General features: G+C 34.4%; 1 protein-coding gene across 2 annotated transcripts in view; it reads right to left on the minus strand.

Moving 5' to 3' along the window:
• Positions 1-15,324, minus strand: part of LOC137924056 (tetratricopeptide repeat protein 28) — a 110,094-nt gene that overhangs the window by 12,977 nt on the left and 81,793 nt on the right. For both annotated transcript variants that reach the window (XM_068767371.1, XM_068767370.1), the window contains exons 9-24: positions 14,599-14,762; positions 13,856-13,931; positions 13,154-13,267; positions 12,386-12,605; positions 11,486-11,705; positions 10,404-10,677; positions 9,394-9,492; positions 7,359-7,475; positions 6,568-6,690; positions 5,736-5,941; positions 5,233-5,412; positions 4,137-4,281; positions 2,349-2,451; positions 1,572-1,708; positions 972-1,149; positions 395-521 (exon numbers count right to left, since the gene is read on the minus strand). In XM_068767371.1, coding sequence (XP_068623472.1) covers positions 395-521; positions 972-1,149; positions 1,572-1,708; positions 2,349-2,451; positions 4,137-4,281; positions 5,233-5,412; positions 5,736-5,941; positions 6,568-6,690; positions 7,359-7,475; positions 9,394-9,492; positions 10,404-10,677; positions 11,486-11,705; positions 12,386-12,605; positions 13,154-13,267; positions 13,856-13,931; positions 14,599-14,762 — 2,483 coding nt within the window. The remainder of the gene's footprint in view (positions 1-394; positions 522-971; positions 1,150-1,571; positions 1,709-2,348; positions 2,452-4,136; positions 4,282-5,232; positions 5,413-5,735; positions 5,942-6,567; positions 6,691-7,358; positions 7,476-9,393; positions 9,493-10,403; positions 10,678-11,485; positions 11,706-12,385; positions 12,606-13,153; positions 13,268-13,855; positions 13,932-14,598; positions 14,763-15,324) is intronic.

Genomic DNA, 15,324 nt, shown 5'->3' on the forward strand with positions numbered 1-15,324 from the left:
GAAGATCTATGCGTTCATCAGGTGATACGATGACGGTTATAGAATAAAAATTTAAATTAAACTTTTGTCAATTTATCGAACTTGAAACATAACGATATAGTCCTGCAAAAATATCTATGTCAGTATATATAATATATCTATATGATAAATAGCATAATCATCACGCTTGGCAGGCGGGTTCGTGATTACAGTGTGCTATTTTTGTGCGCAGAAGATACTTTTGCCCATCCTTTGGAAATTTGTTGGTTAGCGGTTTCAATCCCATAAAACTAATGTGCACTGTGAATTGTATAAGATTGTATCTCTGGAATCGAACTCTAGACCTACGATCGCAAGTCTTTTACTGCTGGGCTACCAGTGCTCAAAACATACGTAACTGATAACTATGAATTACCTTTGTGCAGTGTGAAGTTCCAAATTTGCTTGGTTCAAAGCACCCGGTTGTCTATCGGTCAGTATGTCAAGGGAACGGCATCGACCACGCTCCGCTACCACTAAAGCTTCAGGGTGTCGGCCTAGTTCTATAAAGGAAAAATACTGTTTAACATCCATCAATATACATTAAAATTTCAAATTCAAAATATTCTTTACATGGCATTCACAAGTCCATTTGATTCGTCAATTATTTTTAGATTACAAGTAATATGCTAACACCGGTTGAACTCAACAGTTTGCCTTTTTAATGTAATTTAACAATATTAGATGTCATTATAATATAATAGCAACCACTTAAATAAGTCAACAAACCAAGTTCCATACATTTAGATTAACTAGAAAGCTTGAATGCTATAGTAGCATTAATATAATAATATGCTTTAATTTTCGATTTAAAACTAAGAAAAGGAAGGTCTATGATATCTAGTGGAACTTTGCTATGTATGATTAAACGTAGATTTAAGAAGTATTATAAATAAAAAATATCCCTTTTGTGCCAACTCGCATAAATATTACTTATTAAAAGTTTAACTAACCGACAAACACTCGCTGTAACGCATGCTGTGTTGATGTGTAGAGAGCGGCTGTCTTTCTGTCCCGATGTTTGTCATTACCGGATTCTAATACAGTGAGAGCCGCTTGCAGCTGTTCCTTTGCTTCCTCCAGTTCTCCAGATGCCCATAGAGCAAAGCCGAGACGATGACGAACTTTTGCCTTTTAATTAAAAAAAAAAAGTTTCAAATCATTGTAAACTATGTTTGAACACTACTTTAAGAATCTTGTGTATTATTTTAGATCTTATTAAATGACGCTGTTAAGGAAAATCCTTTGTTTTAAATTAGCTCTTTGTGACTTTCCTGTGTAAGTATTGTTATGTATAGGTGCATAGATTTGCGGCTAGAATGATGAAATGTAATGTAAAGAGTGTTAGATAAACTTTCAAAGCGCTGAATCTGTTCATTTACATTTTACAGGTATTCGTCAAAGTTTATCTTATCTTTTTAAAAATGATATTTTTGTGTCACGTTTTAAATACGACTCTCTATAAATATATAATTTACATTAATTGAATTAAAAAGATTCTAGATAATTTAATCGGTATTCAAAATGTATCCAAATGTATCCAAAGACATTACCTCTTCATCAGCTTCGGATAATCCTTCCGTTGCAGCCAAGGCTTGCCTTAAGTATGACACAGCACTACCACACGCGCCCATGGCCAAATGAGATCGTCCCAAGTCTGCCAAAGCATTAGCTCGTCCTCTGGTATCTCCTATTTTTTAGAAAGTCAAATTCAATATTAATTTTTTTCTACGTTAAAATAGATTTGGAAAAACTAACGGCTTATATTAATAATGTTTATAGTTTTCACAAATATAAAATCAGTCAATACTTAGTTAAACAGTCGGTACTATAAATGCACAATTCTATTATTTACAAATCTTTTAAAAATTCCATCAACACTGATTTGACAATGATCAGAGAAAAAATAAAGAGGATGAATAATTGACAAATGGTCAAAATAAAAACAAACGTAGTGATAATTAAAGAATTTTGATTTTGACTTAGAAATCCACCTACTTCTCTTGGACACATCAGTTTATTTAGAGAACATCCTATATTCAAAGTAAATATCTCAAAACTGAGGTCACCGACGTAGATCGTTCGAAGGGGTCTTTAGTGGGCGGGGCATATCACGACACTCGTGCTACTGATGGCCGTTGGGGCCAACAGGTTCTCGAGTACCATGAACCGGTAGAGGCGGCTCTGGGTCGGTCCCCTTTCCAGGTTGACAGACATACTTAAGATCAAGGGAAGTCGTTGGAGTTATCGGTAATCGTGGCGATCTTTGAGGGAGGCCTATGCCTTGCAGAGAGCGTTTTTCGGCTGATATGATGTAATTGCCGTCTTACCTGCCGCTGTAGCATGCCGGAGACGAGATTCATGCCAGCGGGCTGCCTCGGCGTGTGCCCCCATAGATGCATGAGCGGTACCCAAACCGCCGCAGGCGCGTGCCTGTGACACAATTGAAATCTAGGTAATTCTAAAGTAAAGCGATAGTGTTTTCTTTGAGATTTTTAATTTAGTCATAGCAACACCATAAGCGCTACTCCATCGATGGTATTGATGTATCAACAGTGTTTATTAAGCAATAATATGAAATTTAGTCGGAGTTATTTAGGGTAAAACAGGGTAATGGGGGTCACTTAAGCGAGAACTCAAATAAAAATTAATTATATAACAAAATATTTATTGCAACCGCCTTTAAATATAATATAACTAATATACTATCAATTGAGATCAGTTTCAATCACTTTGGCAATCAACTTTGAAAATTATTCAAGTTTAAAAAAAAACAGATTTGACTCCCATTGCACCGATATGAGGGTAATGGTGGTCACCCTGGGGGCAATCAGAGTCAATGAAAATCTAGCACATATCACAGACATAACCTTGAGCTGAGTCCCACCCAGTGCATTCCGCGTGAGCCCATAGACCACATGAGGTACATCTGAACCATATCTCATTGTTTCTGCCGAAATCGTTGCATACTGGGCACTTGTTTCCCACATCTTTTAGGTCATCATCCTCATCATGCTGGCACAAATCGTTAGTACCAACATCAGATACAGAGGTTTCATTAGATTTTTGAAGTATTTGACGCTTTACCTTTTCAGGAGTCTTCTTCACTACTTTACTTTTTTTCTTTTTTTCCCTGACCTTTACCTTTCCATTTCTTATTTTCTTTCTGTGTTTCTCCTTTTTTCTTTTCTTTCTTATTTTCTTTTTCTACAAGGTTTTCTTTCAATGGCGTTGAAGTTAAAAGTGTTGCATGTTGTTTTTTTCGGCATTGTCTTGTATTAATAATACGTGTCTTCTCTGGTAACTTGATTAAATCATGCAATGTAATTTGACTTGAAGTGCTAGGATCTGATGAGTTAATCGCAGACACTGACTGTTTTGGTGTGCTCGGTACTATGGGATGAAATTCTTTTGATGTGCTCGGAACTGGTGATTATGATTCTTTCGATACATGATCATTCGTGGGAAATGGGAGTCACCCGACTCTCATTACCCACTTCTACACAAATTAGAAAAAAAATGAATGAAAATAAAACTGTAACATATTAACACGCTAAGAACTGCACATCACAATTTTGAACGTCTAACTAAGCACGTGTGAATGTCTTAATCGTATACTGCTAATTATTCGACACTTACCTTTTAATTTACATTGACGAAAAATTAGATCAGCGGAGCGAAAAAACAAAATACAGCCGTATCTCAGAAGTGCGGGCGCCAACTGGTGTGAGACTTTCAAGGCAACGCCTGGGGGCCAGGGCAGGGTAGAGGACCTCATTTACGAGTCGCTCTCGTGTACTGTTTTGTGGATGTGTGGGTGATTCTCATTACCCACTGACTCTCATTACCCTACTCTCCCCTACCGATGGCAGTGAACCAATTGTCTTTTACCTCTATTGCGCATTGATTGTTAAGTTGTCCTATAATGTTATGGAATTTTGTGCTGTCGGTTTATATCTCAGAAAGTATAAACCACACCTCCATCTGTGCAAACCATAATAGGAATTCTTCGGGCCAAAATGGTGGCGGGCAAATTTCGTTCTCGCACAGCGAACTGGTATAAGTGAGCTTGCCGATTGTCAACAAGTCCAACAATAAAACATATGAATGAATGGCACCTGGAGATGCGTGAGTCCAAGGCGGTGTGCGAGCTCCAACTCGGCTCGATGATGACGAACCGCGGCCGCATGTTCACCACGTGCCTGCTGTGCCACACCCAGGGAGTGCCACGCCTCCGCCTCCATAATCTGGTTGTTCAGTTCCCTAAACACAAAACTCTATATATCACGGACACTAATCGATTATACTCTGCATCGTATTCGCCTATTGCCCAGTTATCGATGATATAAAAAATAAATCTAAAAACAAAGTCACAGCCTGGAATTAGATTGATGACTCTTAAGTAATATTTTTTAATTATCATGTAATATTATAAGTATCTACTTTAGCAATACAGATTTTCATAAGAAGAATAAAAATGTTTATTCAAAAGGTATTTACTGCAATCAATCAATCATTTGCAAAGATTTCGAGAATATGACAACTTTATAAATTGAGTAGTTAATTTTTAGTTGTTTTTAAAAGTTCGCTATAGTTGTGTAATGTTCGGTTTTATGTTTTAGTCTTGTGTAGTAGTATTCCTATTCCATAATTGTTAACCCGCAAGTTTCGACCGAAAGCGTGTTTTAAACCACAGGAAACTCTTAAGGAACGCCACCGCAATGGACGGCCAGCTTTTTAAATTAATTATTAATCTATTACTAATCAAATATATGTGATTAAATATCAGCCCAATGATTGTTACTTGCTTTAGACGTAGGGTATAAATTACTGTATACGTAGACCTGCTCCATATATTTCTTATAAGACCGGTTGGAACAGGCCTGCATCCAGAGTCTACCAACGATCTTAAGAAGTTCAACTATTCACTTTGTAGGTGGACGTCTTATGTAGCTCTTGTTGGTTCGTTGCTTCAAGACACATAAAGCCTGAGAGGCAATCTGTTCTATGTGCTATGTGATCTGTCCACCATCACTTAAAACCGCTAGGTTACACGTTCGTAATGGTCTCCTCTTTTCTGAAATTTCGAGTATAGCCCTCTATATAGCTCATTGCCGAATTATAACAGTACCATGCCTAGAGAGACCAAAAATGTATCGATAACAGTTTGCATTAATTTTATTGATAAAAGTGATGTTAATATATTCCTCTTACTTTGCAATATTCTTCTGATGCTCCAGGCAAGAAACCGCTTGTTCCATATTGTTAAGAGCGATGTGCAACGCGCCCAGCTCTCCGTAAGCCTGCGCTTTTGCCTCAGGTACTCCTAGCTCGTGAGATACGACGAGGCGTTTCTCAAGACAGACTAAAGCTTGTTGTAGATTGCCCACAGATCTGAAATGTCCAAAAAAATATGTATTGTATTTCTTGCTATGATGTCATCATTATATAAGCAAGCATTATAACCTTATTTTTAACGCAAGCTGTGTTTCCTTATAAGTCGGTTTGTCAAGATATTACGAAGTAGAGTATGATGTAATACGGTGGAAACTGTCTGACTGGTTGTAAATAAAAATATATTTCAATTATTAAAATAAAATTATCTTATAAAAAATCAAATGTAGCTAGGTTGAGAGTCAATGATGATTCGCAGCAATTTTATCGCAAACAGTATGTAATTATTTATTTCAGTAATGAGATAATATATGAATACATACTTGTGACTGAGCCCCAGACCGCGGTAAGCTCTCTCCTGTTCCCTTGCGTTGTCTAGCTTAAGAGCTGAGGCTAGGTGCTGCTCGTGGTACTTGATGGCCTCATCGGGGTCGCCCAGCGCGTCGTAGCAATCGCCCAGGGAACCCAGGGCACGTGCCTTGTCTAGCTGGCACGTTGGAGTGTTCACGCGCTCGAGGATTGCCAATTGCTAAACATAGTCGTAATTTATAGGGTTATATTCTTATGACCTAAATTAATAGTGTTTCAAAATTCAAATATTATAAGAGCTTTCTTTTAGCTGTATGTTATTATCGTAGATCTGAGATTATTAAAACTCATTTGAGTAAAGACTCGTTTTCTACAATAAACCACCCTCTAGTCAAATGATTTAAAAATAACTTACTAATTTGAAAAGGTAATTATTATTGTGGTAACTAATTGGAGTCGATTTGTAGATTTTGTCGATCCTTAAGATAGTTTTATGTCGAACCCGTAAGATCGATTTCGACTCTTTGCAAATTGATCACTTTAAAAATCCATTTTATTAATTTAACATAAGAGAACAGTTTACAAATTTTGTTTTGCCACTAATTTTTTTACAGATTATATAAACAAATAATAAATTTAAATGATAATAAAGTATTAATTGTTATCTGTGTAAATATTATGAAAAATATATTATAATCTGGAATTTGGATGCACATTTTCATTATGAAAAGTTTCAAAGAGTTCCACGCGTCACTCGTCGATTTGCATGCCGGGAATTTTTCAATATAAAAGTGTTTTCCATACTAAGCTAACCTTTCTACTTACGAGGATATTAAATATTCTTACCTGTTCCAAATATCCTATAGCGTCTTCATAATGTCCCATGTTCAATTTCGCGATTCCGAGATTGCCATATGCTTGCGCTTCCAGGGCACAGTCTTGGAGTTCTTGTGCTCGTTCCAGCTGCTCCTGTGAAATATCAAGAGAGGCTAGCAAACTTTACCTCATCTCTGTTTATATCTATACCACATTCGGTGAACAGGCTTAGGTGAGCATCAAACAAAGGCTGAAACGATGCTTGAAAAGAAACCAAAAGATGCTCTTGTGTTTATTTTTTTAAAGTCGATTAGTAACATTATAATTTATTTTAATATAACTCGAAAATCAATTAACGAAAATGTTTAATTGTTTTATCACTGTCCAGTTACCATGAGTTATTTTTCTTTGAGAGATATTAAAATACATACAACTATGGCCTAATTTTTAATAAATATAGCATTTCATTTAAATCGTATTAAAAATTATTACTACATACAACTTCAACGGATTTCGTTGACAAAACATTAAAGTTTTTTTTCAATAATACAGAAGACATTGGCAAAATATTGGTCCTTTCTTATTGAAGACATCGGCGTTAGGAACACAATACAGATTGTTCTCTCCAACAAAATCACGAGCAAGAAAGGAGCAATATGCCCAAGTCACACAGATGCAACACAATGGGCAATAGTAGTAGGAAAAGGGAAAATTTTTTGTGGCTGGCGAAACTGTGATAGTGGCCCAAGGATAACAGCGTCAACTTCCGACAGAAACTAGAGAATAACGTATGAAAACGTGTACTAGTGTAGTTTACATACCCTATAACACCTGGCGGCATGCGAATAGTGTCCCAGCGCCATGTGCACGGCGCCGAGGTGAGAATGAGCTCGTGCTTCGCCTGCAGCGTCGCCTGCCTCTTGACGGAGAGTTAGTTCCTGCAGTAACATACGTACCTAAATTATTACATACATATATACAACATATTTATTTATTTTTGTATAATCAATTGTTAAAAATGTTCCAAATACTTCCAATGCAAGCTTAAATAAAATAGAGTATAACTATTGATCAATATCGTATAAAAAATATAAAGAACCCATAACTAACCACACAGGTCAAACATGAGAAGTAAATAATAATAATCGAAAACTTTTGATTTCTATAATATTTAACAAAGTAGACCGTTAGTTGATTTAACTATATGTAACACAGTTTAACCCTTAACGGCCGAGAGCTTTTTTTGTAATACTCGCCCATAGCACGACGGAAAATTAGGTGAAATTCTAAAACGCTTATAAGGATGAAAACTTAAACTAAACTGATTAAAATGATTTATTTAGATATGAATTCAATATATTTACTTGATTTATAATGTTATAAATAAAATTAATTTTTATAATTTTTAAAAGTATGATACTTTTCGAAGCAATCTCCAATGTGTAGTGATGGATTCGTAGGACATGTTGAACAATATGTGCACCACATCACTACCAGAACTGCTATTATCATCGGAGTTATATTCACATTGAGGAAGTTCTTCACGAACACTTTTCATATCTATATTTACTAAATCAAACATCCACTCGTCTTCACTGCTGTTATTTTCATAATATTCGTCTTTATGTATTTTTTCCATGATATATTATTTGAAATTTTAATTATGTTTATTTATTTTTAAAATAAAAATAAACTAAACCTTATTATAATAGAAATACTCGAAAATTGGAAGACGTCAATATATTATATATACACGTTGTAAGCTTCTAAATCGCAAACTACACTGAATATCAATGCGACACATCTGTTGTGAAAATTGCACAATATTATGAAATAAAATTACATAAAACGTTATATTACGGTAAATATTTCTTGTCAATGCATGATCAACAAACCAGGGATGTACTAAATTGCAAGATTTCTTAAAGAAAAATACAGTGATGATAAATAAATGAAATAAAAACTAAATTCTTTTCATGTCCCCGTAGCGGGGCCTTTCGTTTTCTATGGCATAAGTACTATGTCCCCTCAGCGGGGCCTTTCGGCCGTTAAGGGTTAATAATAACAATTTTTTCTCTAATATATTTTTAAATATAGATGTGAAAAAAAAAATCGAATATTTATAACGATTTGGCTCAGATAGCTATTTATTATTTATTAATATTCAGCAGTATGATGATGATGTATTGATGCGATATAGCTAAGGCTGGCACATCATATAGATAGAGAGCCTTGTATTTTGTACGCAAAACTTACTAATCATCGAGTTTATCTAGAAAGCATTCATCGACGGAATTCAAACTTTTCAGCAATAACAATTTATATTAAATATCGTCATTTTAGACCCTCAATACGAACTAACGTTCAATATATTTAGTTATCCAGGTTTTTTTTTTTTGTCCTCATCTGCAACCTATTGAAATAGGTAACCATTTAATATATAGTCTATTTATACTCGCTTCATTATAAATACTTATGCATGTAATGGAGCATAATCTAGATTTTTACTTAATAGTCTGTGAATCTTTACTTGAAATGAACAAAATAATATTGTGCATAATTACGAGTAGAACACAATGTTCAGAGAATAAAATTGTTTGTCGAGTAAATACACATACAAACTTCCGCATTGTTTTAGTAGCAATATAGTTTAAAAACAACGCTTTGCGAGTTAAACCAAACACACTTTATAGTAAACATTTTACTGCTTACTTAGCACCCTTTACCAACAAAATAAATACACTTTTACTAGGGCTAGTATAGACGATGGTCCAAATAGAGCACCTTGATGTTGTAAGTAAAAAATATTAAACTTTACTTAAAAAAAATACTTTAAAAGGAAAACTTTGGGTTTACCTGGGTATGATGTCCTAGCGCAGCGTCGAGTCTTCTCTGCAGACGCCTGGCGAGACCCAGCGCCCCACAAGCGGCTGCTTCCAATGAACGGTCTCGTGCCTAGAATATAATATTAAGATGATTTCGCAAATACGGTTTATTGCAAAAACATACATGTCAATTAAAATTGTTTATTTTTAACGAATTCTCCTTTACCCTAAACTGTTGTAGAGAACGGATATATAACTTACACCGAATTCGCCAGGCAAAGTTAATGTAGTGCTCTTTCAACACTTTTGTAGTCAAGTAAAAAGGACGGGTGATCGTAGTGGACGTAAACAATTGTAAAGAAAGTTAGAGACTGGTTTACACATGACTACTATTTAAATGATATTCAAGCAATAAAATATGTATTTTTCTATCATTATCATCTCGGTTTACGAAAAATGTCTCCCCGATTTCTGTTACCGGACTTTCTGGTATTTGCTGACAAAGTCACAGAATAAATATTATTTTATTTTATACTTTATTGTACACCATAGATAATAACTAAAAATAAAATGAATAATTTATATTGAGGCGGTGTTATCGGTCGAGGCGATCTCTACCAGACAATCTTTGTAGGTTACCGAAATAGGCATCTATTATCAAACATGGCATCAACATCATCGCCGTAAGACGTCTACAATACTGAATAATAGCCTCACCCAGATATTTTGTATAGAACATGGCATGTCAGCGTTTTAATATCAATCAATTCAAAATACTCCAAACCATACTCTAAGCACAAAAAATAAACACAAGAGAACGCGTTCACACCATGAAAACAACAAATGCATGTAAACTTTCGTTTGTTATTTATGACTCTTTATTAAGATACGGGTATCTGGTGTCCAGCAGTGGACGTGTGAAATCTGAAATTATGAATCAGATGTACATGTTCTTTATTGAAAAGCACTCTAGAAACAATGTCGTTCATGTGAATTATATGTCGTTCGTGGAAGAAATTAGTGACAATAAACCTTTCTTACCTCTCTAGCGAACCTGAGTTGTCGTTGATACATTTTTACAGCCTCCTCTACGTCACCCATCTTAATTAAAACGTCTCCAATGTTGCCCAAAGCCCTAAACTTTCCTTGCAGATGTTGCGTCATGTGGGCAATCGCTAGAAAGTATTTTTGGCATTCAAGCGCAGTTTCTAAGTTGCCAAGTGCCAGATGCGCCAAGCCGAGGTTGCAATACGCTCTACCCATGTTCATTTTGTCTTGCAGATCTTTGGCCAGAGATAAGTCTTGATCGTAATATCTGAAATAAAATACGCAAAATTATTCTGTAAATTTTTCAAAAATCTAATTGTTTCAATCGATATGGCAAATTTGAGTTGATTTTATTTTGTTATACATTTTTTTTTTCATTTAGACTGTTTTTAGCCAACCGTTTACTTCTATGCCAAAGTCACAAGTTTGAATTCGTCATTCTTGTACATCGTACGTGTATATTGGAGTAAGAAACTATTTAGAAACGATATGAAATATAAATGGTAATAAGACAAATATATCAAAGTAAATAGTAATAAACCGAGTATAGACACATGAGATACTGAAAACGCAGGAATAAAAAAATTAAAATAAATAAATATATATTTTAAAGGAAGCTGTAAAGTGTATTATACTTATATATATGAGCAGTGGTAGTCTAGCTATAAGGACTGGGACTTGATATAGTGGGTCGCGGGTTTAGTTCCTGGGATATAGTCTTATATAATTCACATTAATTATATAGGATTGCCTCTGCTTACAAACAAATTTGCAGAAATTTCGATCAGCGTCCTCTGCGTACTATAATACTGTACTGCGATTGCTAACCCGCCTACCTAACGCAGATGTCTAATATTATATTTATGCTACATCCCTAAAATAATTAAGAAAGTTTTCGCTTTCGAAACATTACATATAACAGCTGAGCTGGGTTGTGTAACCAAATACAGTTCAATAATAGTTTGTATATGTAGCAATGTCCCTTATTTCAAATATAATAGGAACAATACAAAAACCTAAGATGCGACAGTAGTAAGTGTAGATAACAGTGGAATATAAATCACCGATATAATTACCTTACAGCCTCTCTATAATTTCCTAAACAATAATGCGCATATCCAAGGAAATGACACGCCTTCGCCTCAGCGGTGACGTCACCGAGCTCCTGGGAGAGCATCAGATGCTGTTCGTAGTAAGGCACAGCCTGCGCGAACTCTCCTCGTGATGATAAACAGTTGCCCAAGTTGAGTAAAGCACATGCTTCACCTGCTGCGTCTTTCAACTCGCGAGCAATACCTGAAATTAATTGAGGTTATGTTAAAAATAGTCTATAGAGTCCATTAAATCCATTATGGTCTTTAGAATTTAAAGCTCCTTTAAGGTTTAAAAAACTTCAAAGTTTTTACACCTTTTCCCAATCAGCCTTTATGAAGTGATCACCTTGAAATATGTATAGGCAATAACTTCTAGCAATACAAAGTAGGAAACAGCGAATAAATAATAATTAATTATTACTTATTAACAACGGTACATTATTGATTATCGTGGTTATATTGAATTTCTTTTTTGAGATACAGCACAGAAACAATTATTTTGTCCAGAGCTTCTTAACAGTGTATGAAAGCGAGCTTCTCTTATAATTGTAAGTAATTGATAGTTATTAAAATATCATTTCATGTAATAAGATAAGCCGCAAGCTATCTAAAATATCAAAATAAAATAAAACGTCAAACCTAACTTTTTCTAATAAAATTTATTTTATTTATACTTTGTTTTATTTGATACACAAAGTTCTCAGGTAAAAATGTCATAATATTTTCGATTGGAGATATTTGTTTGGTGACTTATTTTTAACATACATTATTATCATACTGAAGATTGCCATGATGACTGTTCAACGACTTCTTGCAACTGACCTGTCTTTTGTTAATAGTATTACATAATTTTAATTTTGTTAGGTATTTTATGTAACTTACCTAGATGTGCCCTATAATGAAATAGTGCCATATCGTGAGCCCCCAAAGCTTGGTACGCCACCGCCAGGTTTCCATGAGTCGATGCTTCAGAACTTCTGTCGTGGACTTCCTTCGATATGGTCAGTTCTTGCTTGTGATATTTGATGGCTTGCTCGTAAAAACCGGCCGCTGAATACGCGTTGCCAATATTGCCGTACGCTCGACCCATTCCTGCTTTGTCCTGATGGTTACAAAATATTAAGATCGTGATACGAGAGAAAGCAATATATAATTTTTTTATGCTGTCTTTATGTGTATTAACTTTATCAATAAATTATCTATTCCCGTATTTCAACAGAGATGAGGTTAGATCAATGTGAGAATATCTGATTAAAAGTTGCACCTTCAGTACTTAAAGCACCTTTGAATTAAGTTGATCTTAAATAAGAACAATAAGTTTAGATGAGCCTTTGTCCTATCTAAGTAATGATCGAAAAGACGAAAGGAAACATGTTTTTGGTCTGTATTATATTGTGTAATAAAATATGTAAAGTAGCAAATAAAGAAGGGGGCTTCTACGAGGGAGGTATTATGAAGTTGCCGTCTAGATGGAAACAGATTATCGAACAAAACGGCGCATATTTGAACTAAATCCGATCACTGTAACACTTTTTATAAAGTATTGAATAAAGAGCAAAAAAACGGAAGGGAGATATTTGACAACCTATTATACACAAGATATTAATCACCACAGTTTAAGCATGTGTGATGAAATCAAGGCAAACAAACCTGCAATTGTCTTGCAATAGATAAATGAGCCTGATGCAGTTTCAGTGCAGCGTCGTGTTCACCTAGAAGTTGGTAGACGATGCCTAAGTTTGAGCACGCTCTGCCTTCACCCACCTGAAATAAATACAAAAAAAAACCACTTAGATTCACTATGCCAAGATTTTTGCAAATATAGCCAACTTGGTATAGTATCTGGCATTTGATTTGGCGCGTCAAAATATCATTTGCAGGTAATTTTTATCTTTTATTAATATAAAAGAATATTAACTACTCTATGTACAATAAGAGCATAATCTGGTCGGAGTTTCTACCAAATTGCGCCCTTCTGTCATTTTTGTCATAACATACATAACCTATATTTATGTTAACCTATATATACATCATTCAGTCAAGATTTTTAAAATATCGAAGTCAAATATAAGGTATGTTTTAGACACTTAAACTTAAATATGAACTATGCGTAAATAAAGTAGTTAAAACAAAAACTATATGTTACGAACTGTTTAATCAAATGCCCAATAGTATACTACTAACTAGCCTATTCTTCCATATTTGAGAGTGTGATAATTAAATGTTTAATTGAAACTGATATAATTATTAAGAGTATTTTCAATATTTGTTATATAGTTCTTAGATTTCCTTCTAGTCTGTTATCAATCATAGTATGTACTATTATTTGCTGCAATAAATCAGAATACGTACCTTGTCTCTAGCCGCTAACGCAACGTCTAACTGTCTTTCGTGCCACTTTTTAGCTTGTGCGTAGTCGCCGGCGCATCTAAAATAAAATATATACGTTTTGATGCAAATTTTTTTAACTCATTTCAATTTATTATTTTATTACCATTTTATCATCATCATCATTTCAACCGTCCAATGTGTACTGCTGGTCTTAGGCTTCTTAATTCGATAGAATTTAAGGATTCTATAACAAACTACCAAGCGGCGTGGTTAATTTACATCTCAGTGAAATTTAAAAAAAAACTTTAAGAATAGGCTATCCCAAAATGAATATTACTTTATTTAGGAGTATGTTTACTATAAAGATATATCGCTCTAATTTATAAAAAAAAAAAAACAATTTTTTTTGTCAATACAATCATCAAAAAAAAATTACAAATGCCACGGAGTTTCTTGTCGGTTCTTTTAAGAGATGGTGCCTTACGAATTAACGTTTATTGTAATGATCATATTTTAATTTTGACTTTGGCTGACTTCGACATATTTAACAACAATCAACTTTACCCATAATCATAAATATTTTTTTTGTTTTTACTTTCACTTATTGATGACGGTCCCTCTGTGTAATTTTTTGATTATTATCTTAAGTTTTTATTTATGTACGATGTTTATAATTTTTTGTTCAGCGAATCGACGCCTACTGCAATGAATAGGCATTCCCCTAAGATCGACACGAAGACCTAATAGATAAATAATTCCATTACCTTGCCGCATGTCCTAATCCAGCATACGCCCTGGCCTCGATAGCCCTGTCACCTAGATTCTGTGCTATTCTTAAAACGTTTTCATGGTAAGCAATTGCTTGCGAGAAATTACGCCTGTAGTGGTAAGATGATCCAAGGTTCGAATACGCCCTCGCTTCTTCTACCTGAAAGTAATATATCAATTTTATCATACGTAAACAGAGTAACATAACATATTAACGTTCGAAGTTATGGGTGGATAGATATTTTATGAATTCTATTTTATCTTACAATTTTAGGAGATCCTGCAGCCTAAAATAATTAATAGTTAAACTTAAGTCGGCTTCTAATTTGCTGGTTATATGTTTCCACATAATATTATCTTTATAAGCGATTGTGGGTACATTCAAAAGTAACACCAGGTCGATCACTAAGCATTAAATTATGAAGACGACGACGCTTACAAAATAATACAAAAACCGACAATATTAAAATAAAGCGAGTAAATAAAATTAAAAAAATTATGAACGTAGAGATACAAGTACAGTTACAGCTCAATATATTGTCGTCAACTTGTTCAGTGTGAAATAAAAAAATAATTTACTAATTTTGCGCCTCACTGTCACAAACTACTAGCGCTGAAACGACATCAATGAATTAAGATATAAAAATAAATCTTGCAGTCGACTTTAAACACGATGTTTTCTAATTAAAGCTCGATTTAAATATTTACATAGTTTACTAATT

This window comes from Battus philenor, unplaced genomic scaffold, assembly GCF_028537555.1.
Source record: "Battus philenor isolate CCGP_79_NKW_IND1 unplaced genomic scaffold, ilBatPhil1.0.hap1 SCAF_23, whole genome shotgun sequence".
In the NCBI taxonomy this organism is placed as follows: Eukaryota; Metazoa; Arthropoda; class Insecta; order Lepidoptera; family Papilionidae; genus Battus; species Battus philenor.